The sequence below is a fragment of the Eucyclogobius newberryi genome, unplaced genomic scaffold (assembly GCF_026437365.1).
Source record: "Eucyclogobius newberryi isolate DKJ021-1_F unplaced genomic scaffold, fEucNew1.0.hap1 SCAF_22, whole genome shotgun sequence".
In the NCBI taxonomy this organism is placed as follows: domain Eukaryota; kingdom Metazoa; phylum Chordata; class Actinopteri; order Gobiiformes; family Gobiidae; genus Eucyclogobius; species Eucyclogobius newberryi.
In genome coordinates, this window is record NW_027315857.1 from 18,067,519 (window position 1) to 18,094,579 (window position 27,061).

The 27,061-nt window shown below is 41.7% G+C and overlaps 1 protein-coding gene across 3 annotated transcripts in view; it reads left to right on the forward strand.

Annotated features, from left to right (window-relative positions):
• The window catches only part of tbc1d14 (TBC1 domain family, member 14), a 41,413-nt gene that overhangs the window by 12,313 nt on the left and 2,039 nt on the right, over positions 1 to 27,061 (forward strand). For 2 of the 3 annotated variants that reach the window (XM_072458889.1, XM_072458887.1), the window contains 11 exons: positions 3,344 to 3,467; positions 17,154 to 17,278; positions 18,109 to 18,191; positions 18,926 to 19,043; positions 19,993 to 20,099; positions 21,502 to 21,582; positions 22,048 to 22,136; positions 22,248 to 22,319; positions 24,927 to 25,055; positions 25,124 to 25,233; positions 26,576 to 26,834. In XM_072458889.1, coding sequence (XP_072314990.1) covers positions 3,344 to 3,467; positions 17,154 to 17,278; positions 18,109 to 18,191; positions 18,926 to 19,043; positions 19,993 to 20,099; positions 21,502 to 21,582; positions 22,048 to 22,136; positions 22,248 to 22,319; positions 24,927 to 25,055; positions 25,124 to 25,233; positions 26,576 to 26,834 — 1,297 coding nt within the window. Of the gene's footprint in view, positions 1 to 3,343; positions 3,468 to 7,325; positions 7,588 to 17,153; positions 17,279 to 18,108; positions 18,192 to 18,925; positions 19,044 to 19,992; positions 20,100 to 21,501; positions 21,583 to 22,047; positions 22,137 to 22,247; positions 22,320 to 24,926; positions 25,056 to 25,123; positions 25,234 to 26,575; positions 26,835 to 27,061 lie in introns of those variants that run through there. The other variant, XM_072458888.1, reaches the window with a different exon arrangement.

Below are 27,061 nucleotides of genomic sequence, written 5' to 3' on the forward strand. Positions count from 1 at the left end.
CAGATTCCCAGCCATCAAAGTGTGTGTATTATAAGCAAGGCTAGATAAATAATAGTGTTTTTGTAAAGCATTCGAATGAGAAAAGGTTCTGATGTGTCCTTCTTTTTCAGTGCATATAATAAGAACGCCAGATAATTTGGTCAGTCTGTTGGCCTTGTTGTTCGGGTTTGTCCCAACCAGAAACATCATTTAGAAGTCGATATTTCATTGATTTTTTTTTTAATTGTTGATGCTCTTGGAAAGATTGACCTATTATCTATAATGTTGATGCTGACAACGTTGTAAGACACATTCCATTGTTGGTCAGAATGTTTTTTTTAACCTTTTATTGCTGGTTTACTTGTCTTCCGCTGCCCTTCTGTAAAAGCCCACAGCCCAGAGCAGTTTTCCCTTGGCCTGGCGTGGTTTTCCCTTGGCCTGGCGTGGTTTTACGTGAACGCTTCAGCCAGGTGTCCCCTCTGTTGTACTGCTAAAGCCACTCTGTCATCTTATCACTGTGTTTGTACAGGACTTGTCGTGGACATTTCCTTCCACTAAGAACCACAGCAATGCAATAGAGTGCCTGGTTTGTTGTCGCACAGAAGCACTCGACCAGCTCTGCCAGGTTTCTGTCACGTTGAGGCGCTCTTTGATGCAACCTGCACTTCTACTTTTGAGGAATTGTAGTTCGTAGTAAGTAATTTGGCATAGAATGTTTGGGAAAGAGACTTCAAGTTCACTACAGTTCATCAAATTGGTTTATAATTGACCATTTTCTTTTATAATGGTTGATTATGAGAGCTGTGAGTGGTAAAGTGAAGGTCACAAAGCCATAAATGGGCAATAAAAATACATAACCACACAACACAACGGCCTCCCACGGCACTTTTCCTGTTGTTTCCTGTGAGTTTTTTTGATTACAGTCGTCTTTTGTACTAGCGTGGCCACATGTTTGTACTGGTTTAATCTGATCAAATGTCTACAATGACGGCGTATTCTTTCGTCCTCCTTATCGCCACTAAAAACTACCGATGAGGTTGTTGAAGTTCATTGTCGAGTGTCGTGAGATGTCGACAGCTCTTTAACTTGACTCTTTGACCTTTCCATCTGTGGAGATTTTCTTTCCATTTTCTTTATTGCTGCTCTTTTTAAATGTTGAAAGCAAAAACTTTTGTTTTGGGTGTTCTTTAAACCTTTAAACAAAATAATGCTGTTTTTTTGTCTTGTAAAACTTGCAAATTCATTTAACTTCAGAGACACCAGGTGAACTTTAGCACTAGCAAATCAGTTTTTAGTTTAGCTTGTCATTGGTACTATTACATTTGTGCTTTGAATGTATCGTTTTTTTAGTTTAGTTTATTGACATTTAATCATACTTATAAACTATGTCTGGAAGAAAGTAAAACGTGGCAATTCTCCATTCTCGTTTCAGCTTTAGGGGCTTTTGCTTTGTGCGTGCTTGACATTTCTTTGACGGTTTTGGAATTTGAACACTGCACCCGTGTTGTATAATAATATCTGTGTTTTAAAATAAGTTATTGGAGCCTCCCTCTTACTGTAACAAGTGGAAAATATGCAGGCTGACGTGAAATCAATGACTATAGCATAAGAAGTCACACCGCGCTCTCCTCCTCCTGACTCAGCAGTGTTGTTGCAATGGAAGCGCTAAGCAGACTGGAATTCAACTGTTTCTCGGCAAAAGTGACTGGCAGTTTTACCTTTAGGCAATATTGTCAGTAAACGTTGTCTGGAAAGAAATAAAAATGTGTAAAAATATGTTTCAGTGATTTAAGGAGAGGAAGAATTAGTGTCGTGAGCCCATTCAGTTCTTAAAGCTGTATTTAACCTAATGAGGAAGATGAAACCCTTTTTACCACATCAACATCGTACATTTCTAGACTTTATTTTGCGCTGTTAGTGGTTAGTTAGCTGTTAGTAAATTAGTTTTTAAAATAAAAACACTGGAAAAAACACATTTTAATTCATAATTTTCCCTTTTCAGTATAAAGTAGCCTAAATTGTGTCCTTTTTAATAGAACTGAAATGATTATTGCGATATTTTAATACATATTTTGACAATATCCAATATTGTGCAGCCTGAACCACAAGCTAAATTTCCAGCTTTCTGCTCATGTAGCTCAAGATCTGGTGAAGCCTGTTTTTGCTCCTATGGCTTCTTAAGAAAATGTTGTCAGCATTTATCTTCCTATAACCTTAATGATCCTGCATAACACTCAGCCTTCTATAGATTGCTGCGCAGCTGGTGCCAAAGCCACGTTTCGACTGGCCCTGACCCTTAGACCGGTTCATTTTAGAGCCGGTTGGACTGTTTCTTCTTGGCCTGACTCTGGTTCCAGAGACGGAACATAACTAATGTTTCCTAAAAGTAATCCGATTAGTACCGGAATTATGCTTTTTTTTAATCATGCTTCCAATAACTGCAATTCACACACAAAAAAGGATGCAATTCCAAGTTTCTGGCACAGTAAAATGTGGCTAAAACTAGATTAAACAAATGACTTCCAGTTTAGTGTCCACATTTTTTAGTTTCATTTCACTTCTGAGCGCTTCTGTCGTGTTTTAACAGGTTTGGTTTTAAAAAAAATTGTATTTGTCATGCTCTGGAAATGTATATTGTTTATCTTGATATGAGTGCAGCATTTCAATAAACGGGAAAAGCTGAAGTGCTACGTCTGTTCAATAAAGTTATTACTGGAAATGCAGCGATTTATCACAACGTTTGGAGAGAAATTATTAGTTTCTGCTTTTTTCTATCTAGTTTTCACCTGAGACAGCGTTCTCCTTATCAATTTGTATTTTTTTTTTTTTGCTGCGGTAAGGCACTTAAATGATGTTTAAAGAGTTTGTTCTTGTAAGTCTTCAAGCGTTCTGTTTGTGTTGCTGAATGTTGACAACACATGAATTTCAGTGCTGCATTTGTTGTGTCACCTTGTCTGGTCACATTGGCTTTTATCCCATTCATAGATGTATTTTACAGCTCTAATCTTGTCAGAGTTTTGATTCAATCTCTGGCACTGCCTGAATGAAGCTTTTTCAGTTTGAAATTCAATTAGAAAATCCTTCCAAAATGCAGCTTTCAGAGGGGCAACTGCCACAGCCATCTCAAGGGCATCTGACATAAATCACTGTTTTTAAATGTTTTGAGATGACATAGATCTTTTTTTGCCATTTATTTCATTGGTCCACTTTGTGCAGAGTAATTGGCTTATTACATTTGTTTGTTACTACATCAAAATCTCTTAAATATCCAAGCTGTGTAGTCCACCACTCTCTGACTCGAGTGCAGTGATTTAGTTTGTCCCCAGCCTCACCTCTCTGACCTCTCGCCTGTGTTTGTGCTCAGGAGCCTGTTCGCCCGCAGAGTGAAGGACACACGGCCGGTGGAGCAGAGGGATCCAGGCTGGAAGCTCTTTGGAAAAGTTCCACTGCGGGAAGGACCCATCAAAGACCCTAAGAAAATCCAAAAGGTGCGTTCCAGCTACATTTGTCATTGTGGCAATGGCATACAAGGCCACTGGGTGAGCTGTGGGACAAAGCTTAATTTTGTTCACCCTCACACATTGACCTCAAATAAATATTGGCACCTCAAATAAATATTGGCACCCCAAAATATGAGAAAATGCTGTGAAAAACTTGTTTGAGTGTGTGTTGTATGTTGTATTATACCTTCACTGTTGGATATAAAGACAGGGCTGTTGGCTTTGCGTGGCTTTGTGTGTGTGTGTGTGTTTCTGCTTTAAACTGCTGAAACGTCACGGAAAAGGCATAAGTGAAGGCCATAATTCTCTAATCGGACTTGATTATCTGTAGCTGCACAGTCCCGGACGACTCGTGGACTCTAGGGCCACAACGACCTGATCTAAGTTTAGACGTGCAAAAACAAACCACACTCTGCCTATGACACGTAACCTCAAGTTTTGTTTTGTAAAAACATATCGGTGAAATACTTAAATTTAGTGTTTGTGAATCAGGTAAAAAGGGCATTTAGAATGATATAGAATATCTGTACTTGAAGTGGTTTTGGTCCCAGTGATCGAGTTGGTATTTGGTCATTGTTTTTAAATCGGATCGATCTTAGTATTACATGATATCAAATCTTAATATAGTAAAGGCACTTTATTTATTTCCCCCCTCTAAACCAAATAGGGTAATACATAGAATCACATTGGATTTTTTGTATTGTGAAAATCCTCAGATTCATGAGCATTGTGGAACTGAAGCTGTACTTTAATAGATTAAAGTATTTACCCCTTAACTATGCCTTGAATCCTGCTCTGAGTAGTGGCGGGGAGGTTAGACTGCCATGTGACTAATTGTTTCCCCTTTGTGTGTCACGCGTTGGCGGCTCGGTAGTTTAATGGCCAGCTGGACACTGAAATCTCCTTGTCATTAAGGAAGCAGACAGTAGCATCTAATTAAACAGAACCAGCGCTCCACTCTGGTCAACTAAACCTGGGACAAGATGGCAGCGTGTAATTAGAGCCTCCACAGAGCTGCTATTGTCCCCGGCCTGAGCTGTTTGAGCACACACTGAGCACACACTGAGCCTGTATTTGTCGCTGTTGACACTGAGGCCAGGAGGCTTTCATATACTTCAATGCAAGTTTGTGTGCCGTGCGCAGAATACAACCTTCAACTGTGTGGCCTAGAGTTATGATAATAACAATTCAACAGATCTAACATGCTTGTTTTGTCTGTGGTTTGGCAAAAAAGGTGATACTTTAACTCTTATGTACTTAGTATTATGGTAAGATCATTTGACCTGTTAGTTTTTCAGATTGCACTTGAAAGTAATGTTATGGTGCTCGCCGGTGGCGGAGTAGTTAATGACGTTGCACTTGTGGGGTTGTTGCCGCCTCTCTGTCAAGGGTTCGTTTCCTGTTTTTGCCGAATGTCTCACTCTTCACGCTACAGCTGTTCTCTAACAAAGCCTTCAGGCCAGAAACATATTTAACGAAAAGAAAGGAGCATTTTGTATCGAAAATAATAGAGACACAAAATGACAGTATCACCATGTGGTCTTATAGTCCTGATCAAGACAATCTAAAAGTTCAAATGTTGTCTTTTTCCAGTGAGTTTCCTTTTTGACACCAGCTTTAATATTGAGTAGTATCTAATTTTTAATACTTTTGTCAACCCCCTACTAAAAAACACAAACAAGAAACAGTCAAAAATAGAACATCTGAAATGAGAGTCATTTAAACTTGAACGGGCATGATTTTTGCAGTGCATCTGTGCATGGCGGGCCGGTCTTATCAGTGTAACCTAATATTGACCCGTGGAGTCGGCTAACCAGGCTGGGGTTTCAGCTTTTGTCCTGCCCTGACGTGGGTGAAGGCGGTGCTGCTAGAGCTCCAGTCTTTATTTGCTACACTTCTTATGGCGCTGCTGACACACATTGCCTCTCCCGTGGAGGACGTAGGCACCACATATTATTTACACCGTTCTGAGCGGCAGTGAATCAAGAGAACACAAGTGGCGTTCATATGCAAAGTGCCATTGTGCAGAACTGCCACTGCTCCTGCAACACCGCCGCAATTATAAGACGTAGGGCTTGATTATATAGATAAAACAGGTTGAATATTCAGTATGACTGCATTTTGTTTGTTTGTTTGTTTTTCCTCCACATCTAAAGACCCTTGAGAAATGAATATTGTGATGGACAAAACCATGAGAAGAAATACACTTTTTTGTCTAAATATATCAGAAAATGGAAGCTGAAACAATCTTCATCTTTCCTAAATGATGCTAGTCCCAGCCCCAAGAGGCAAGTGAACATTTAAATTCATTTTAGTGGGGCATTTTAGATCCTTTCAGTGTTTGTAACCAGAACGGCTACATTCTTCAAGCTGGTACCGCTCCTCACTTTAGCTCTAATGTATTTTCAATGATTGGGTTTGTGTTGGCATCAAACTATGAAAACACAAGGCTGTTTTGATGAAAGAACAACCATGTGACCACACGTGAGTCGCACCAGAGCCTCGTTAAAAACATTTACAACCTGAAGCAATGTTAAATTTAGTTTATTGTCCTGGAGCAGCCAAGGCTACAGAAGTGTCTTACTGCCCCAGGGTTTGGAGTGAAGAATGACAACAGTGTTTTGCCTGGACAAGGCTTTATTATTATCATTATCAACCTGTTACGGATTTAGCAGGAATTCAAACAAATACGTAATTAACATTTACTTAAATCAAACATTGTGCTGGACAAAGTGTACCAAAAATATACTGGGCCACAGCAGATTAAACAATTCAAGTTTAAAGTGCCACAAATCATGAACAAAATGATGAACAATCTTTTCATAACTTTCAAAGGCCAGATCAGAGTTTATTGTCACGGTAATGCTAAAGGTGCACATCCTCCTTTGCAGAGAATAAAATGCGTAATAATTCGATGCAGACAGCACATGGCAGTCTCATTTTGACACTAAGCTTTGACGATACATCTTCACAGCGGCAACACCATTTTTTTCTTTATTACATGAAAAGATCTGGTATAGATTAATTGGTACATTTTTAGAAAATGTTTTTTTTTTTTTTTTTTAAACAACCATTCGGCCCACAGATGTCAAAATCCAGGTTTTTGGTTAAATGAGTACCAGGCTATTCCAACATGTCGCTCCTGGAAGGGTTCAGCAAAGGTATTCCTAACTGTAGGACCAACTTTGAGGGAAAAAAACATTTAAAATTGATGCAAAATAAGTTTTTATGATGAGGGGAAACACTGTTGTAACGAGGTTAAAAGCTCATTAGTTAACTCAAAGTTCTATTTTGATTGATTCATGTTTTGTCCTACAACTGAAGCTTGAGCACAACTTCCCTCCCGCCGAGACGGGGTTCTAAAATGTCACACACAAAAATGGAAACATGAAAATAACAATCTGGTGCTTGTCTCAATGAAATGCCACTCTGAAGAGGCGGGGCTTACCATTTCTACAATTTGAAACAGGAAGTCAATGGACCTTTTCCTATTATAAGCCATTTTGGATCAATACTGTAGTTAACAATGTACAATAAAGAACTAATGTTGTAGTTTGATACTAAGTACCTGCGGGGAAAAACCCTCATCTGTCCCCTTTAAAGCAGAGCAGACAGTTAAACCCTCCAGAGCCGTGGTCGTAGCACACTTCTGTCTCCATTCTCCCCCTCATTCTGCCTTGCCTGTCTGCAACCCGATCCCCCCCTCTGAGCTCGATTAGGCGCGTCTCCCAGGCCACGTCCACGCGCCCCGAGCCGCCGTCCTTCCTCTCAGTCACAGATAGCACTCGCTCGCTCGCACACCATTCCCCTCATCCTCACCAGAGCAGACGGCCCGGAGGAGGGGAGAGCGAGAGAACCAAGCAGAGGGGGCTCTTAGCAGCGAACATGCCGCGATCTGGGCTCCGGCGCGGGGCGTGTCCCTCCGTCCGCTACTGCCGCTGCATCTCCTCCATCCTCGCAACCTCCTGCTAAGGGTGTCCGGTTGCCAGGAGGTGAGCCCCATCGGAAGGACGAGATGACGCTATAGGCTAGGTGGATTTGCCGTTAACCCCCCCTCACCGCTAAACCACCACCACTACCGCTACCGGAGGAATCGTCAGCTTTCATGGTGAGTGGGACGAGGGAGAGCCGGCGGCATCAAGGACGTTTGTAGTCACCACAGAAAAATAAAAAAGGTGGAAGAAAGAGGATGGATCGGATTTCACATAATAAGGCTTATTCAGCACATTGTGGGCAGGGACTCAGAGCGGGGATCATGGCTGATAATACGCTTCCGCAGTAGAAAGATTTATTTTGTTGTGGGTTTTTTATTATGTAGTGGCAGATTGATGGCTAACCTAGATATTTCCAGCATGGCACAACCAGAGCGCGTGTGTGTGCGTGTGTGTGTGTGTGTGTGTGTGTGTGTGTGTGTGTGTGTGAGTGCGTGGTAGCGCTATGCCCATCTGTGATTCCGTTCCGGGATCACGTCAAGGGAATTCCTTACAAATTCCACAGTAGGTCAGGTCAATAATACGCTTGGTTGGCTTTGGTTAGGCACAATATGTACTTATGTTGTGGGTTTCTTTTGCTAATTAAAATGATAAAACTAATAAATGAGATTTTTTTCTTGTGCATTGTTGACCTGCTGAGTCAGTTGCAAATAATATTTAATGGCGCACTATGTAACTTTTCTGGATGAGGGTCTGCCTTCTTCTTTTATCTATTTTCTGGAATCTTTCAGAATTAAGTAAATTAAACTAAAACAAAATTCCAAATATTAGGCAAACAGAAAGCAGTTACAGTTTGGAACTTTAGACTTTGAACATTCAAGGCAAAGAAATAAAATTGTCATGGAGACGAGCAGCACGTTACACAGTGTGCCTTTTATAGAGTTGACCGTGAACGGCTTTTTAATGTTCATTTTGGAAAAATTGTAGAATACATTTACTATATCCTACATGGAAATCTTCGATGTTACAGGAAAAGCTTAGATAACCGATAACCAATATCGAGCAGATATTTTCTATACATTGTTTGGTTATTTTAAACTCTAATTCCTTTGCAAGTTATTTCTAAAACCCAGATCAAATCCATTTTAAGACTTGTAGAACCCAGTCAGAAAATGTAGAAAATACACTTAATTTGGGGAAAACAAAGGTGCCTGATCAGACACACAGAGCTCTTTTACTCCTTTTAAACCACTCACACTGAAGTTATTTGGACTAAACCTGTCTAAACTGATAGTTTAAGAGGAAAACTAATATATAAAAACAAAAAAACCATTGCGAGTGAATTTGTCGCCCATATAAGTTTACTCTAAATCCTTTTAATGGCGCTTTTAAAAGTCTGTAACTTGTCATTTCTGTGTCTTATGACACAGACTTGGGTGCCCTCAAGCATCTGTCTGCACGTGTACCCTTAATACATATGACGTGAAATCAATTAAATAATAGATTCAATAGCCTATATTTGACAGAAAAGTTATATTTTATTTGATATTTAATTTTTTTTTTTTTTTCACACCAATGATGCCGCTCTGCTACTTGCCTGGATTCGAATATGGCCCTCGGAGGAAAATAATTGCCCACCCCTGGTCTACAGTCTACTGTTCTGTTAGCATATATTTTTTGGCCCGTTTGCTTTATCCAACAGGACAGCTGAGCGTAAACTGGGGATGAGAGAGAGAAAGGAGGACATGCAGTAAATTGTCAGAATTGGAATTATTTGGCTATTTAACCAGTCAATGTCCTAAGTAAGGCTGTACGTTACCGTCCATCGCAATCACATCAAAATCACGAATGCGATTAGCGCAATTTCGAAACAGTTGTAAAATGTATGGGATTGTTATATTAGTTTCAGTTCACATTTCAGTCTTCTCTCAGATATTACTGCTCATGATTGACATGTTTTAAAAGGCACACCGTGAACTGAATCCTCATTTTAGAACATCTGCAAATCTAATCGCAATGCTTCCAATATCATGCAGCGCTAGCACTACTAATCGCACCGTACCCCTAGTAAAGTGAAACCTGTTCTGACCAGAGCGTCCGCTGAAGTCCATTGTGCTCATTCAACAGTGGAGGGTCTGAGTGCGTTCGTTGGCACGGAGCAAATCCTTTTCGTCTGTCAGTGGATATTCTGTCGAGTGAGCTGCCAAATCCGAGGCGTATTCCTGAATCACTGTAGGTCTGCGCGGCCCCCTGTGGTGACCGCGACTCCACTGTTGCTGTTTCACATCCTCGATGCCAGAACGAAGCCCACCTTTCTGTACTGATGAGAAATAGTTTGTTGCAAATTGAACCTGTGAGTTCAGAAGTACCAAAGAATGAAAAAGTGAAAGGGCTCAAAAGGAGGTTGCGGTTTGAGCTGCTTGGAAGGAAGTTACCTGGAAGATTGAAGTGTGAAATCATGAAAAATACTTTGATGACATGACGCAAACGAGCTAAACTTGGAGACGGAGTTCAGTTGCGAGAGCTTCCGAGACATAGTGCCCAAAAAGTCTGCAGATTTGGATTGTTTGTAATCTGTAGTCTGATCAAATGTGATAATACAGCAGCGATTCAAGCCTCTTTACTAACAGACAATGCTAAAGATTGACTACATATCACCCAATACTCAAATGATAAACAGAATACACTTTAAATTAAATTTAAATTAAATGATCACCAGGCTGCTCTTCATCTGCTTTTTTGAACCTAATTTGTGATGATTACTTTGTTACCAGCTGCACACTTATCGCATCATTGTCCCAGAATAGCTCCTCTGTGTTTCTGTTGTGTATTTAAACCATAAAGTCCATTAGCGTCCAGAGCCCCGAGCCATCACAGAGCTCTTGCATCACTACAGGAAATGAGGGAACGTGCAGAAAGCAGAGCAGGTGCGACAGAGCTGGTTGCCAGGGAAGCTGGGTATGATGGAATACAGTGGCTATTCCTGCTGCATGTGTCACTCGGCAACTACAGCTCAGGGTCATTGAGTTATAGTATAGTTATGAGTTATAGTATAAGCAGAGAGAATCGCGATGGGCATCTTGTGAGCCGTGAAATATCAAAATTCTTGTAGGAAATAAGGTAAAACGGGGCATTAAAATTAATAAAAGTATTTAGAGTAATATAAATTGGCATATTTGTGGTCCTAATGAATCAAAGAACTTTCCCTGTGTCAGTCAAATGAATATTCACCCTAAAAACACCTGACTGGGCTATATTTAATGCAGAATTAAACTACACATCATTCTGTTTTCATTTCATGATTCGTTTGGTTGATCATGAGCATTAGACAAAGTGCACAAACAAAAAAGTACAATTATAAAAATATTTATTGCAAAATTATGAGTTCCTTAGAAGAATTTACCTACACCACATGGGAGCTTCTATTCATCTGCAATAGAAGCCCCTCCGCCTCTCGTCTGTGGGAGCAGGATCTCTCCTTCACTGCTGGTTTTCTCAAGGGTTCTACTTTTCCCCAAAGCGTTTTGGTAGTTTTTCTATGAGGTTCTAAGGACCGGGAACTTTGAACATTTGCTATTTTCCTATGACCACAGTTTAATCTGCTTTTCATGGTCGCTCTTCGGGGCAACTGCTGTTGTAATTTTGGGTGCTACAAAATAAATAGTTTTTAATTCGATTACTATATGTTATGATGGCAACAATGGGTTTCAGTCATGGGACTTATTTGTTCTCACTGCCATTTTGAAACCCATTAAAATAAAAGCGTTGATGCTTCAAGAAGACAAGTTCTAGAAAATCGGATACAAAGCGATCTTTTGATTCGTTTATAAGTACTAATACAAAAAAGAAATAAACGGGCCAAAAATGAACCTGTTTGTGACCACACTGCCTCTACAACAACTCCAACATATACTTCCCATTGTATACAAACCTTTCAGTTTTTGAGTAATTCTGAACAATAAAGCCAACAAATTATAGTAAAAAATAGCGGCATAGGAAATGTTGCGTATTGTTTTTTAAAAGATTTGAAGAGGGTTGAATCTTTTGGAGGATTTGGGAAAATCAATCATTAAAACAAGAAAATCTAGTAATAGGCCTAATTTACAATATGTACCTTGCAGTGTATTACCACTGATATCAAGCCCCAGCTGTTTCCATGGGTACAAACAGCCTTTTATAGACCTCAGGTGGTAGTACATACATCTTACCTGTTCTCACACAATAATCAATGCTCTTCCACGAGGAGATAAAAGGTAAACAAAGGACTGGCAGTGCAAGAGCTGAATGTTATGTACTCCATCTATACACATTCTCAAGATCCACTAGACAAGGCAGAGCACAAGTCGTACACAAGGCAATTTAAAGTGCTTCACAAAACGGTATAACATGCATTAAAATCACAAAGACGTGGCTGAAATCACACGAGTCAAAGACACAAAAGAGGAGAGTGCACACATGAAACCTTTTCAGTCACAATACTATATAAAAAGATCTTTAGGCCCAAACTTGCAATGTTACGCCAAATATTGCACTGAATTTGTAATGACCATATTAGTATTGTTATTATGATGAATGACATTCAGTTTTAATATTTCTTTTAAAGGGACTTATGATGCAAAATCAACTTTGAGCATGTGTTTCCGCATCATTAAGTTTAGTTGTACGTTGTTTGATTCCTGCATGTTTGAGCACTCGAGCCAAGTTGTAGGACAATACAGAGAATTCATGTTTTCCCCTACCCCCTATCTCCGCCCCCATCCCTGTACTTATGAGTATTTAATGAAATAAGTGTGACTATGAAGAGGCTACAATGAACAAAATGTAAAATGATGATCTACTCGTGTTATTGTTTAATACAACGTACCTGGATCCCCTTTAAATCATCGCTTTTGTGCCGCTGGTTCTGATCCAGACATTTTGAACCTGACTCTGCTTTGTTCATGCTTTCATTCATGTGACCTCTCAGTCAGTGGATTTACATGCAACCTAAAAACTAACAAAACCATACAAGGAAGCTGGTCGCTTACAAGGAAGAACACAACCGCATTCACTCACAAGCGCTGTTACCAGGGTCAGCGTGCACTTTATCTGCACAATAACTAACGCGGACATTACATAAGAGATGAACAAAGCTGTACGACTGCTGTTGTTCGAAAATGCGCATGACAGTTGCTTATAACGCAAAAGGTCAACCGGAATGGGGGGGGGGCGTATTAGTCCGCTGAAACGACGCATATCGCCACCTCGTGTTAGGAGGACGACATGTTCTTGTCAGGAATTCGACTTTCTCGTCTGCCTCGTCTGCCTGTATAACTAACTTTTTTTTTTTCCGTTTGCATGTAAGAGACCTAAACTCAACATTGGGCCTTGTCACTGAAGATGGGATTTCTCACTCAACCGGAAGTGCAAAAAATAAAAGGGGCAGAAGTGGGCAGGCTGAAGAAGGTGAATAACCAAACTAGCTCAAAGGCATTTATCCTGCTGTGTCTTTCACCTTAAAGCTAACAATGGGGTGAAAATTAATGTTTAACCTAACCTTTTACAATCTGCTATACGACCTTATAAATGTAGTTTTAATGAAGCTGTAAGTCCTTTTTATTAGCCCTGACTCAGCATGATGCTACTTATGTTGCTTGGATTGTCTACCCCAGAAAGCAGTCAAATTAAAATTGCTAAAGTTTCAAAAGATTAAAGTCTCAGATTTTTGAAGTAGGCTTTTCTATCTGAGATGGAAAAATTACTATTTTTTTTATTTTATAATGTAGAAGGTTTTCTTCAGCAGCTGTCCCGGTGACACTGAATGTTTATGCTCAGGAGTATCTACCTGGAGGATTGAATGTGAAATTGACTGAGGAAACTCACTTGGACTCGGAGGAAACCTCTAAAGTCCACACAGTCCAGGAATTCAAGATCTTCTTGATGCAAAGCGACCGTGCTACCAACTTTGCTGCTGTCCCAAATGGAATAACAACAACCCCTAAACTAAGAACTTTTTGCATACATCTGGCAGTGCGTCAGTCCTTCACTTCTTGAGCATGTGATCAACTCCAAATGAATTGCCCATAAAAGCTGCAGCAACATTTTAAACTTGCCTCACTTCCCGAGTTTTTTAATTCTCTGCTATAATTCTGTTAAGTTCTCCCTGAGGACCAGTGAACAGGCGTAAGTACAGGAGTACAAAGTGGCAGGAGCACAAAGGAGTATTAGTTTGTGCATAGATTCTGCTGCCTGAGCTGTCACCACGCTGTGGTGTTAAGCTGATTGCTCTGAGCCTGTATTATTAACCAGCTCACAGCCACCGGAGGCCATTTTGGGTCCAGCAGCACTTGTGTGCTCATATTGCACTTGTCCCGTTTGCAGTGGACTGCTAATTTACCCTCAAGATGATCACTTGTGTATTCTGTTCCTGTTGTCAACTGGAATCTGGCATCATCAGTCTATAGTATTTAGCATTATTCAGTTTACCATTTTGTCCGCGGTGCTGCAGTTGCTCCATTCTTGCCATGAGTCAGCTGATTGGTGACCCGGTTTTGAGGGCGCTAGGCTTAACCTTAGTCACATGACCTTTCTCAGAGGCCATGTCACACTAAGCGCACACTCATTAGACCGTGACTGAAAAAAGCTTTAGTACATAGGAGGAGTGTCACGTGAAAGTATGACTATGAATAACGATAACATGGGTTATTCTTGGACCGTTTCTCAATACTAGTCGTACTCCCAATTAGCATTGACCCAATATTTCAAACTTAATTTTGGATGCACTTATATGAGCTTTTAAACATCGTTACAACTGTGTTTCCTCATTTTATTCAAAATTGTATTTTGATGGATTCCTTTATTTGTTTTGTCCTACAACTGAGGCTTGGGTGAGTCTCCACCCACACCCTGTACTTGATCATTTGAAAAATGAAGGCCCCTAGTGACAGAGGTAGGGTTCTAAAATGTCACATAGCCAATTAAAATAAAAACACAAATAAGGGTGAGCTTGCCGGTCTGTTTGCCGTAACCCAACCGACCCGGTATAAAACTAGCACACTGGGGAGAAAAAATCAGCATTTTGTCAAAATGACGCCAAATTCTTTTATTTTTCTTATATTTCGCCATCTCACCGATTTGTTCTTTCCAAAAGCGCCGTGTTGAATAATTGTATAGCGCTGGTAAACTTATCTTTCATCCCAAGGGACAAATAACGCATTGCACGACGTATATGCGTTAATATTTTCGGTCCTCTATATGCTTCCGTATTAAACAGATCATGCTGGAGGGAACCTTTATTTCCTTTTATTTATTTTTTTTGGGTTTGCCTCTGTCAGCGCCACTGCCCTGACCACCGGTCATGTCATCGTCTGCGTCATGGTGTGGCTTCATGTTAGATTTGACCTGTGCTTTGCATTCTGGGACAGAAACACGGCCAGCAGCATAATCACAACAAACATGGCGGCGCCCTTGTCCCCCGCATGTTCCCCCCGCTCGCCTTCACTACCAAAATAAAGGTTAGCGGTGTACAAAAGGTCAATAGAAATATCTTAATCTGGAGATTTAGTCTCCTGATCGGGTTGGAGACGTTTTCCGTCATTGACTGTTGAAGCCTGACCCCTGGCGGTTACTTCGAGTCAAAAAATGGCAAAATTTTGATCTTTTTTTTTGCCTTCAAAGTAAAAAAAAATAAGAATTTACCTACCGACCGATCCACTTGAAAAATGTTGGGTCGGGTTACAGCAAACATTTATTTGGGGCAGCCGAAATGACAATCCGGTTGAAATGTTACTTTTTGGATGCAAAACAACTTTCTCCAGCTGAACTCGGGCAAGACTGAAATCATCATCATCAACAAAACAAAGAGAAAGTGTTAGTAGTCACGTCCAGTCTCTTGCTCGAAAACCTACAAATCTGGGGGTAATAATGGACTTGTTTTACCCCCGGACTAAGCATTAACAGGAGCCTTTTCCAGGGGGCGGTTCCAGATCACTCTTTTACTACCTTCCCGACCGTAACACTGGCGTAAAGAGGCTGTACTTGGCCGCTGGAGGCTGTAGTAGGATGCTGCCAGTCCATATATGGTCATACATAGTGTTTGACCCAATGACTGATAAGTGTGGCATTCAAAAGCACCACTTGGAATCAGGCACAAAAAGAGTAAGGAATAAAATAATTCGATTTTTCAATTTGTTCTCAACATTAGTATGAATAATGATATACAAACCCGGACCAAAGCCAGACCAAACCTACCTGACTCGCATTAGTCCTGTTGCCAGTTCTCTGAGCCCTCGGTGATTGTGTTCACCCAGTGCAGAGACCACGCAGTACTAGCTGGACGTGGATGTGTCCAGCAAAGAGCTTTAAGAGCTGAGTGTGTCACGGCCCTGTGTTGTTTACGTGAACAGGAGAGAAATGTAACCACATAAAATTGTACTGTATTCATTATTCTATAACTTATAATTTCTGTTATTTATGCACATGATGAAGGTTGTTTTATGTTTATATCATCCAAAGGGGGACAGTAACGCGACATCATAGCACTAAGTTTATTAGCTACAATTCTGGGCTTTCACAGAATGTACCAATTTGCTTTACTCCACCATTTTGGCATGATCACGCCTCTTGTTTAGAATTCCATGCTCTATGCTGTCATCAATTGCACCAATGCAAGATTTCAGGAAATGAGCTCCGCAACGCCCAAGTTAACGCCAAGACTGGGGTAAATATTCGACTTGTGTCTAAATCAGACTTAGTTAGACTTCTCCACGCATTTCTCCAGTAGATTAGCCTACTGCTCACTAGCCTCTCCAAATGAGCTGTAAAACAGCTGCAGTACATCCAGAACGCTGCTGCTCGGGTCCTGACTAGAACCAGGAAGTACCATCACATTATCCTGTTCTCAGGTCTCTGCACTGGCTCCTGTGGCTCACACAACTCCGCTTGTGTCTCACCGTGGACGAGGTTTTTATAGATCAATATTGCGGTTTGCGATAAACAAAATGCTAAATGAAAGTTGAAAGTGAAGCTATGGTCATAGTGAATAGGCCAGACTGAACAGAAGAATTTGTATTTCAATTGTGGGAATGTACCAGGAGGTCAGGAGAGGAGGTGTTCCAGTGCTGAGGAGCAGAGTGGCTGAATGCTCTACTCCCCATGGTAAAGAGGCAGGCTAATGACGTATCATGTATAATGCACATATCAGTTATGTTATCACGCAGGACAAGAGCATAGATATAATATACTTGCCATTATATTTAATGGATTTCATTGGCAATTTCCTATAAGGCTTTTCATTATATCTACAGACTAGCTTATTAGCGTGTCATAAGGAACAGGCCAAAGTTACGTGGGAGAAGATGATGTCACTGATAGATTATTTCCATTATTATTTTTTATGCGGCCCGGTAGCAAACGCTCAGTACTTGTCCCCGGCCCGGTGGTTGGGGACCCCTGACCTAAAGCTCATACTCGTGAGACCTTTGCCCACTCCAATGACATTAATTTGCCGTGTGGTGACGAGGAGAGCATCAAAATCTGGCAAATCTCATGGAACATTTGACAAAAATAGAGCAAGTGAAAAATCCCTGCAGCAGAAAAGTTACCTTTTACGTTTTTCTAGTCATCTTTAAAAGCCCTGGTTACATATAAGTTTGTCATAGTGACCCCTTTAACTCCACGGATGTTGTGTGCAGACTGACATTCGAGTAGTACACGCGCCACTGTAGTATTTGTGAACACGCCTTTTATTTCCTTTTGTGCGCAGGAATATGAAACAAAGAGTGGCAGAGCCGGAGCAAGCAACCCAACTTCTCCACGTCAGAGCGTGAGGAAGAACCTGGACTTTGAGCCGCTCTCCACCACGGCGCTGATCCTGGAGGACAGACCGGCGTACGTAAACCACTCACACGTAACACTCCTGACACAATCACGGAGAGCTGCTAAACCAAGCTGACACTCAAATAGAAGGTATAAATTGGAGAGAAAACAGCGTTGTTAAGATGCTACACAATTATTTTCCGAGTCTTAACTGGTACCACCTATTGGCTGATAAAGGTATTTCATTAAAGGTGCTGTGCGAGATTATTTTCTGCCTTCTACAAGAACAAAATTGGTTCATTTCAGATTCTTTGAAGTAGTTCACATGTTGTTTGCTCACGAGTTCCAATTATTCACCGTACGTTTATAAGTGCTTTCCGCAACTTGCAGAGGCCATGGCTTTGCAAAGAACAAAACCGAAGCAGAAAACACACAATCGCGTGAAAAGAAATCGCCCCGTTCAACCTTTAGTACAGGTCCGTTCAACATAAGCCTTCCAAAAGATCTGAGCCAATCAAATATATATATTTCTTTTTCGATTTACTTTTTAAGTTTATTAAGTTTGTTTATTTGAGACGGGGGCAGTACACAATATACATTCACCTAAACACGAGGGATGCTTTGTACTTTCCACCCCTCGAGGATATTAAGTCCCACTGAGATGTAGCATGTCTTTTTCAGGGGAGGAGCCCGTTATATTATCGTGTGTTTTTAGTGGTCAGAGAAACCGGAGGAAACTTACATTTACTGGTTTATTCCCGGGTTTGACTTAGTTTAATTCTGTTTGTCCAGTTAGTTTCAATATATACATTTAAACATTTTAGCTGGATATGTTGTAACCGCTGCCTAAGCTTCAAAATATTGAAGATGCACTTACAGTCCGTGTATTTTGTTTGTTTCAGTAACTTACCAGCGAAACCAGCAGAGGAGGCCCAGAAACACAGGCAGCAGTATGAGGAGATGGTGGCTCTGGCCAAGAAGAGAGGTCAGTCTTTTGGCTCAAGCGGAGAACATCCAATGAAATTATTACTGTCATACTCACTAGCAATTAAGGCCATATTCATGTGCATATAACTGATGTAAATAAGAGTGTTTACTTACCATTAGTATTATTTAGTCTTATGCTAGCTATTTTTACTTTACTTTATTTTATCTTTTTATTTTTTATTTTATTATTTTTTTCATCCATTCCCTATTAAGATATGAGAGGAGTTTTGTTAAGAGTTTTTTTTTGTTTATTGTTTATAAGAGTTCTTCTATTAAGAGTTTTTTTTTTTTTTTTTTTTTAACTTCCTATAAGTTATCTGTCCTTCTACCTGTGTTGCAACACTGAAATTTCCCTATGTGTGGACAATAAAGGATTATCGTATCTTATCTTAAATAAACTTAAATGTTGTGTAAGCGAAATGATCAAATCAAAGGCAAAAACATGTCTATATAGTTCCAAAGAAACAAAGTAATACAAATAATCAGAAGACTGCTCGTTTGGGAAGTATTCTGGATTTCGTCCCGTCTTATCATTTAGTTATTGTTGCTTTTATATTATTTGTGTATTATCAAGGCCTTTAAGCTTACGTAGGGTTGTCTCGTGCATTCTCATTATAATTCCATGCAACCGTACAAAACCTTTTCAATACATTTGACTCGTCTTTCAATCTTTTGTGCGTCTTAACCGGATTTGCTTGGAAGTCTAAACTGTTCCCCCACAATCCTTTGCAGAGCTGAAGGAGGCTCAGAAGAGGAGGAAGCAGCTGGAGGACCGGTGCAAGCTGGAGGAGAGCATCGGCAGTGCGGCTCAGACCTGGACCCAAGACATCCTGCCCAACTGGAGCGCCACGTGAGAGACAAACACACATCTGCAATCAAGTGTGACTATATCCAAGGGCCGGCTCAGAAGTAGAGCTATAAACGAAGGGGCCAAAGTATATGTATATGTAAAGTATTATGAAATGTAGGACTGAAGTGCAAAGAGCCTTGATGGGCTTTCCCAGCACCAGAAACATGGAATTGATATTTAAAGTGATCATTTTGACTATAGGTGTAAAAAAAAAAAACTTGTTCTATGTGCATTCTTTGAAATAACTTGGTAATGTAACCCATTACTGTGAAAATACTTTAATTTGTAACAGTACACCATTTGCAATTCTTACCTTAGAATGCAGCCTTCTGTGAGGACGCAGCCTAAACAAGGAGCAGGTTGAATGTGTTAAGTAACATCGAAGGCTTTTTGTTGGTCTTATGCCATTTCAGACTATTTAAACACATTATTTGTCGTTTTCCTCTTTAAATATCCTTAATAACATGTAAAAGCACATTTGATGTATTTTTTTTACAATATTACTAATAAAGTAATCTCAAAAGTACCTCAGTTACTTTCATGAGGCTGTAACTAAGTCATGTGTAACTTCTCCAACGCTGATCACGATACAACCATTTTTAAAAAACGGATTGTTACAGGGGTCAAATCATGATGGTTTTATTTGAGGCGTAAATATTTGTCTGACCAGCGCCTGTCACTAATGTGAGACTGAAAACATTCTAGCAGTTGTTCTTTGGACTATACGGACTCTATTTTATAACACAGATAGTGGCATAATTAAATCAAATGTCAAAAAATAATAATTACAAATAATTATTTTACTTTATTTGTAATTTGTAGTTTCAATTCATCATAGAAATCATTGTCTGACTAGTCGACTGAAAATGAACACTAAAATAATAATTAGTTGCAGCTTTAATCAAATGCACTGAAGTATTCTCCGCTAAATGTCCCGTGTTCTGTCCAGGTGTACGACTCGGAGGGTGAGGGACCTGTGGTGGCAGGGCATCCCTCCCAGTGTCAGGGGCAAAGTGTGGAGCCTGGCTGTGGGCAACGACCTCAACATCACACACGGTAACAACGCCAGGCCTTCAGAGGGATTTGTACAAACTGCTTTAAGAATCTGGACTGCAGAAGTAGTTCAATAAATACTTTTTGGGAATATAGAGGGGAAAGTGTTAAAACCCTGCTCATACTGAAGTACGTGTATCATTTAAAGGTGTACTTTGTGTCAACTGTTACATGTAATTGCACACTTTGGAGTTGACATCATGCTTCCAGACAAACCGGCTTAGAAACTAAAACTGTCCGGGTGGATTCAATATCCTCAGTGTTTCCATGTGTTTCATGTGTTTGCCCTTTTCCTGTTCTGCACTTCACGTCAGTGTTTGCTGGTTGTCAGACCCATTTTTAGTAGCTGTGGAAAGCACTATTGAATAAAGGCCAGATGGATACATTGAATGACATGTAACATTCCAGGCAAATCAATAACTTCTCTATGGTGACAAGCAGCGGATCCTCTGCTAGAAACATGTCATACTGCACATTAATCGACTAATAGTGATTAGTTGACTATAAAAAATAAATCTTGGTTACATTTTGCTCATACCTAGACTTTCCTGTAAACTGTAAAACGCATGCGAAAACACCTGTTATAAGTATATACGGTCATGTAAATGTGTGTTTTGTATTCTGCTTGTATTCTGCTATTCTCACTTGGCTGGGACTCCAGCTGGACAAACCTCAGTTTGTTTGGAGCGCAGAGGAGCAGTTTGTTTGGAGCGCAGAGGGAGGAGCAGTTTGTTTGGAGCGCAGAGGGAGGAGCAGTTTGTTTGGAGCGCAGAGGGTGGAGCAGTTTGTTTGGAGCGCAGAGGGAGGAGCAGTTTGTTTGGAGCGCAGAGGGAGGAGCAGATTGTTTGGAGCGCAGAGGGAGGAGCAGATTGTTTGGAGCGCAGAGGGAGGAGCAGATTGTTTGGAGCGCAGAGGGAGGAGCAGATTGTTTGGTGCGCAGAGGGAGGAGCAGTTTGTTTGGAGCGCAGAGGGAGGAGCAGTGTTCCCATTACAAGCGACACGCTCCAGTGGTTTTACTGCACAGGAAACTCCAGGCTACATCAGGGCGGAGAGGAGAAGGGACAGAGAGGGACCTGAAATTCAAGGAGGTGCGAGGAGGGACGGAGGTGCGAGGAGGGACGGAGGTGCGAGGAGGGACGGAGGTGCGAGGAGGGACGGAGGTGCAAGGAGGGACGGAGGTGCAAGGAGGGACGGAGGTGCGAGGAGGGACGGAGGTGGCTCTTAAATACAGCGCAGCAGTTTGATAAGTCTCCTTCATATCAGGCTGTCACCAGCAGAGGGCAGGAGAGGTCACAGATCACACACTCTCACAGGGAAAGGGAGCTTTGTGATCCTTTTTAAGGTGAAGGTGCGAGTGATCCCTCCATCTTTGTTCTCTGCCTCATCCATATATTTGTGTTCACAGAGCTGTTTAATATCTGCCTGTCCCGGGCCAAGGAGAAGTGGAGGAGCTCCCCAGCTCCTGTGCCTGAGAACGGCACTGATGGTACGGAGGCAGCATGAAACCTATTTTATTTAAGACTAATGATGCTGTGACAATGATCCTAACAGTAAATTATTTATAATAATGTATTTGCTAAGCCTCTTGCAGTTATTAGAGTAAATAAAGGTTAGGGGTGGGACGTATTGACAAAAATGAATATATGGATATTTTTGTCCCAATGACGATATGTCAATCCAACAGAAATGTCTTAAAACTTGTCTTTAGATGTGTTGGTTCAGGTTTACTCCTCAGACAAATGTCAAAAGTGTGAAATGTCTGTAAAACATTATTACAAAAGTGATTCATGATCACCTTAAACCTTTGTTTGAAAGTTTATAACATCACCTTTTTATTTTTAATCAGCTCTTTCAGAGTATTTCTAAAACTATACTTAAATAATACTATAACATTTTGCATAAAACAATATGATCTACATTCCTCTACTATAGGTTCTGTTTTGTCCTGCAGATGCTGGTTCATCAGACCGAGAGTCCAGTCTGGAACTGATCAAGTTGGACATCTCCAGAACGTTCCCACAGCTGTGTATATTTCAGCAGGTGAGAAGTTCTCAGAGTACTTGTAGTACTTGTAGAAGTACTTGTAGTACTATTCAAGGGCCAAACCAGAGGCGTGTCTTTTTTAAATGGACTTGTGTTGCTTTTGTGCAGGGCGGGCCCTACCATGACATGCTACACAGCATCCTGGGAGCTTACACCTGCTACAGGCCCGATGTGGGCTACGTAAGTCCCACACAGGACAGTTTAGTCACTCTGTGTAAGACCCTCAGTGTGATCATGTGGTCATGTGACTGGTGACACTGGTGTGGTCTGTGGGTTCATACTTCAGGCTTTTCTCCTCCAGTCTCACGTTGGGGAAGTGTAGGCTCATCTTTGCTCGATTGCTGCTTAATGTTTCTTTGATTCTGGCCTGACACAAACATGAGAATTTCCCCTCGGCTAAAGTAGGTGCTGCCTGACTGTAAATCTTAAAAATAATGTATCCAACTATACATTTTATTACTTGTATTTCTGTATATTGGGATGCTTGACATGCTTTAAATTCAATGATTTTAAGATATGATTTTAAAAAAATATATAGCAATGTTTACCATCTTAAAACCAGTTTTTAAGTGAAATTGGGTCCAGCAACACTATTCACAAACTATATTCAACCTGATTTAACATGTTTTTAATGTCTTATTATTATGGCAGCTGTTCGAATCACTGGGATCTTGTGTTGATTGGAGGGTTATTTTGAGGGTCCTGGCCTAAAAAGTTTGGAAAACCCTGCTTTAAATAACCTAGTATTAGCCAAGAGTTGTGTGTTGCCCTGTTTCACACTGTCCAGTGACATGACACTTTGGTATTAATATAAGTGTCAAACCAAGGTTAAAGGTGAAATCACTCCATCTCATCATGATTAAAGCTCGTGTCAGTGCTGTAGGTGCAGAGGATGTCGTTTATGGCCTCATGTGTGTGTTGTAGGTGCAGAGGATGTCGTTTATGGCCTCATGTGTGTGTTGTAGGTGCAGGGGATGTCGTTTATGGCCTCATGTGTGTGTTTTAGGTGCAGAGGATGTCGTTTATGGCCTCATGTGTGTGTTGTAGGTGCAGGGGATGTCGTTTATGGCCTCATGTGTGTGTTTTAGGTGCAAAGGATGTCGTTTATGTCATGTGTGTGTTGTAGGTGCAGAGGATGTCGTTTATGGCCTCGTGTGTGTTGTAGGTGCAGAGGATGTCGTTTATGGCCTCGTGTGTGTTGTAGGTGCAGAGGATGTCGTTTATGGCCTCATGTGTGTGTTGTAGGTGCAGGGGATGTCATTTATGGCCTCATGTGTGTGTTGTAGGTGCAGAGGATGTCGTTTATGGCCTCATGTGTGTGTTGTAGGTGCAGGGGATGTCGTTTATGGCCTCATGTGTGTGTTGTAGGTGCAGAGGATGTCGTTTATGGCCTCATGTGTGTGTTGTAGGTGCAGAGGATGTCGTTTATGGCCTCGTGTGTGTTGTAGGTGCAGGGGATGTCGTTTATGGCCTCATGTGTGTGTTGTAGGTGCAGAGGATGTCGTTTATGGCCTCATGTGTGTGTTGTAGGTGCAGGGGATGTCGTTTATGGCCTCATGTGTGTGTTGTAGGTGCAGAGGATGTCGTTTATGGCCTCATGTGTGTGTTGTAGGTGCAGAGGATGTCGTTTATGGCCTCATGTGTGTGTTGTAGGTGCAGGGGATGTCGTTTATGGCCTCATGTGTGTGTTGTAGGTGCAGAGGATGTCGTTTATGGCCTTGTGTGTGTTGTAGGTGCAGAGGATGTCGTTTATGGCCTCATGTGTGTATTGTAGGTGCAGAGGATGTCGTTTATGGCCTCGTGTGTGTTGTAGGTGCAGAGGATGTCGTTTATGGCCTCATGTGTGTGTTGTAGGTGCAGGGGATGTCGTTTATGGCCTCATGTGTGTGTTGTAGGTGCAGGGGATGTCGTTTATGGCCTCATGTGTGTGTTGTAGGTGCAGAGGATGTCGTTTATGGCCTCATGTGTGTGTTGTAGGTGCAGAGGATGTCGTTTATGGCCTCATGTGTGTGTTGTAGGTGCAGGGGATGTCGTTTATGGCCTCATGTGTGTGTTGTAGGTGCAGAGGATGTCGTTTATGGCCTCATGTGTGTGTTGTAGGTGCAGAGGATGTCGTTTATGGCCTCATGTGTGTGTTGTAGGTGCAGAGGATGTCGTTTATGGCCTTGTGTGTGTTGTAGGTGCAGGGGATGTCGTTTATGGCCTCATGTGTGTGTTGTAGGTGCAGAGGATGTCGTTTATGGCCTCATGTGTGTGTTGTAGGTGCAGAGGATGTCGTTTATGGCCTCATGTGTGTGTTGTAGGTGCAGAGGATGTCGTTTATGGCCTTGTGTGTTGTAGGTGCAGGGGATGTCGTTTATGGCCTCATGTGTGTGTTGTAGGTGCAGAGGATGTCGTTTATGGCCTCATGTGTGTGTTGTAGGTGCAGAGGATGTCGTTTATGGCCTCATGTGTGTGTTGTAGGTGCAGGGGATGTCGTTTATGGCCTTGTGTGTGTTGTAGGTGCAGGGGATGTCGTTTATGGCCTCATGTGTGTGTTGTAGGTGCAGAGGATGTCGTTTATGGCCTCATGTGTGTGTTGTAGGTGCAGAGGATGTCGTTTATGGCCTCATGTGTGTGTTGTAGGTGCAGAGGATGTCGTTTATGGCCTTGTGTGTGTTGTAGGTGCAGGGGATGTCGTTTATGGCCTCATGTGTGTGTTGTAGGTGCAGAGGATGTCGTTTATGGCCTCATGTGTGTGTTGTAGGTGCAGAGGATGTCGTTTATGGCCTCATGTGTGTGTTGTAGGTGCAGGGGATGTCGTTCATCGCTGCCGTCCTCATTCTGAACCTGGACACAGCCGAGGCCTTCATAGCGTTGGCCAACCTCCTCAACAAGCCGTGTCAGATGGCCTTTTTCCGAGTGGACCACAGCCTTGTAAGTTCACTTCTGTAACTCACATTTGAAATGGCACAAAAAACCCACCCTCTCTCTTGTCTCTCCAGATGTTGACGTACTTTGCAGCGTTTGAAGTGTTCTTTGAAGAAAACTTACCAAAGCTTTTCACACATTTGAAGAAGAACAGCTTGTCTCCAGATATTTATTTAATTGATTGGTGAGTAGCAGGTCGCCTTGAGTTTGTTCTTTTACAGCAGAGAAACATGAACATTTTGGTTGTTTCCGTTTCACTTCTACTCTGCCCACACCTTTGAACGTGACATTTCCCCTTATCGTCACGGTGCTTTCAATGTCACTTCTAGGAAACTGGATGGTGGGTTTCAGGGTTTGTTAAAAAACTTTTGAAATATGAGTTGTCACCATTGTCTGTCTCAAGCTCCTCGCTACAGTCTCACCACACACACTGACCACACAGATACACACTGAGCACACAGCTACACACTGACCACACAGCTACACACTGACCACACAGCTACACACTGACCACACAGCTACACACTGACCACACAGACACACACTGACCACACAGACACACACTGACCACACAGACACACACTGACCACACAGATACACACTGAGCACACAGACACACACTGACCACACAGATACACACTGACCACACGGCTACACACTGACCACACGGCTACACACTGACCACACGGCTACACACTGACCACACGGCTACACACTGACCACACAGCTACACAAACATGTTTCCCTGAGTTTTGGTGTCACGGCCTGAGCCATGACTCATTCAAAAGCCACATATTCCCTAAAATGTACTTTTTGTAGCTTTTAACCATGTTCTAACATTGGTCCCTCATCAGAAACCCTAACCCTGGAGTAGCATTGAGCCTCTCCCCTCTCCACAGCTCCTCGGTGACAAAACAAAACATTACCATAGTTACCATTTCAGCAAATTGTCATAAGAAAATCAGAGAATTTTATTTCACAAACTTAAAACATGATTTAAAAGCCCCATGACTGTAAATATAGTCTAAACATTGTGTTTCTTCATCATGTTTAGTCGCAGGCTTTGGGTAAATGGTCAGGACCCTTTTGGAACTGGCTCCACGGGTGACAAATAAAACAAGGGTTTGTAGTAATTTGCTAAAATATTTTGTTAGTCTTTTCCTCACTTAAAATCCGCTCTAATTGATAAACCAAACAAATGATTACTGAAGCAGCTTTTTTTTTTTTAGGAGATTGCAACTTGAAGAACATGTTTCGAACATAGCTTCGCCCACTTCGCCCTTCTCGCATGTAAATTCCAACTTCTTTGAATACAGAGCTCACTTGGCTCGTTGGATTTGTAATAAACCATTTCTACATAAGACATCCAGACCGTTTCCCACATTTTCCTCAATATTCTATGGACTTGCTTGTTAAACGTCTACAACTAAATGTCATGTGCAGGCCCTTTATCTTTCTTATTTATGTAGAAGAGAAAAGGAAATGGTTTGCAACTGTCTGACTGTCCTTTCCTCCGCCAAACCCAGGATCTTCACGCTGTACAGCAAGTCTCTCCCGCTGGACCTGGCGTGTCGGGTGTGGGACGTGTTCTGCAGAGACGGCGAGGAGTTCCTCTTCCGCACGGCCCTGGGGCTGCTGCGGCTCTACCAGGACGTTCTCACCACCATGGACTTCATACACATGGCCCAGTTCCTCACGCGCCTGCCGGACCTCATCCCCGCCGAGCAGCTCTTCCAGAACATCGCCTCCGTGCACATGAACAGCCGCAACCGCAAGTGGGCTCAGGTACCACGGAAACCCTCGCATCAGCACATTAGAATGACCTCGGACCTCCAGATATTTATAGTGCTTTACTTTGCATTATTTATTTACCCCCATACACGGTCGTGAGCTACGTTTGAGCCACAGCTTTCCCCGGGAAGGCTGACTAGAGAGAAGCTGCCAGTCTGCACCAGCCTCTGCCCACCACTCTCACTCCTCATACACTTTAGTTTAAGCTCCCATTTGTCCCT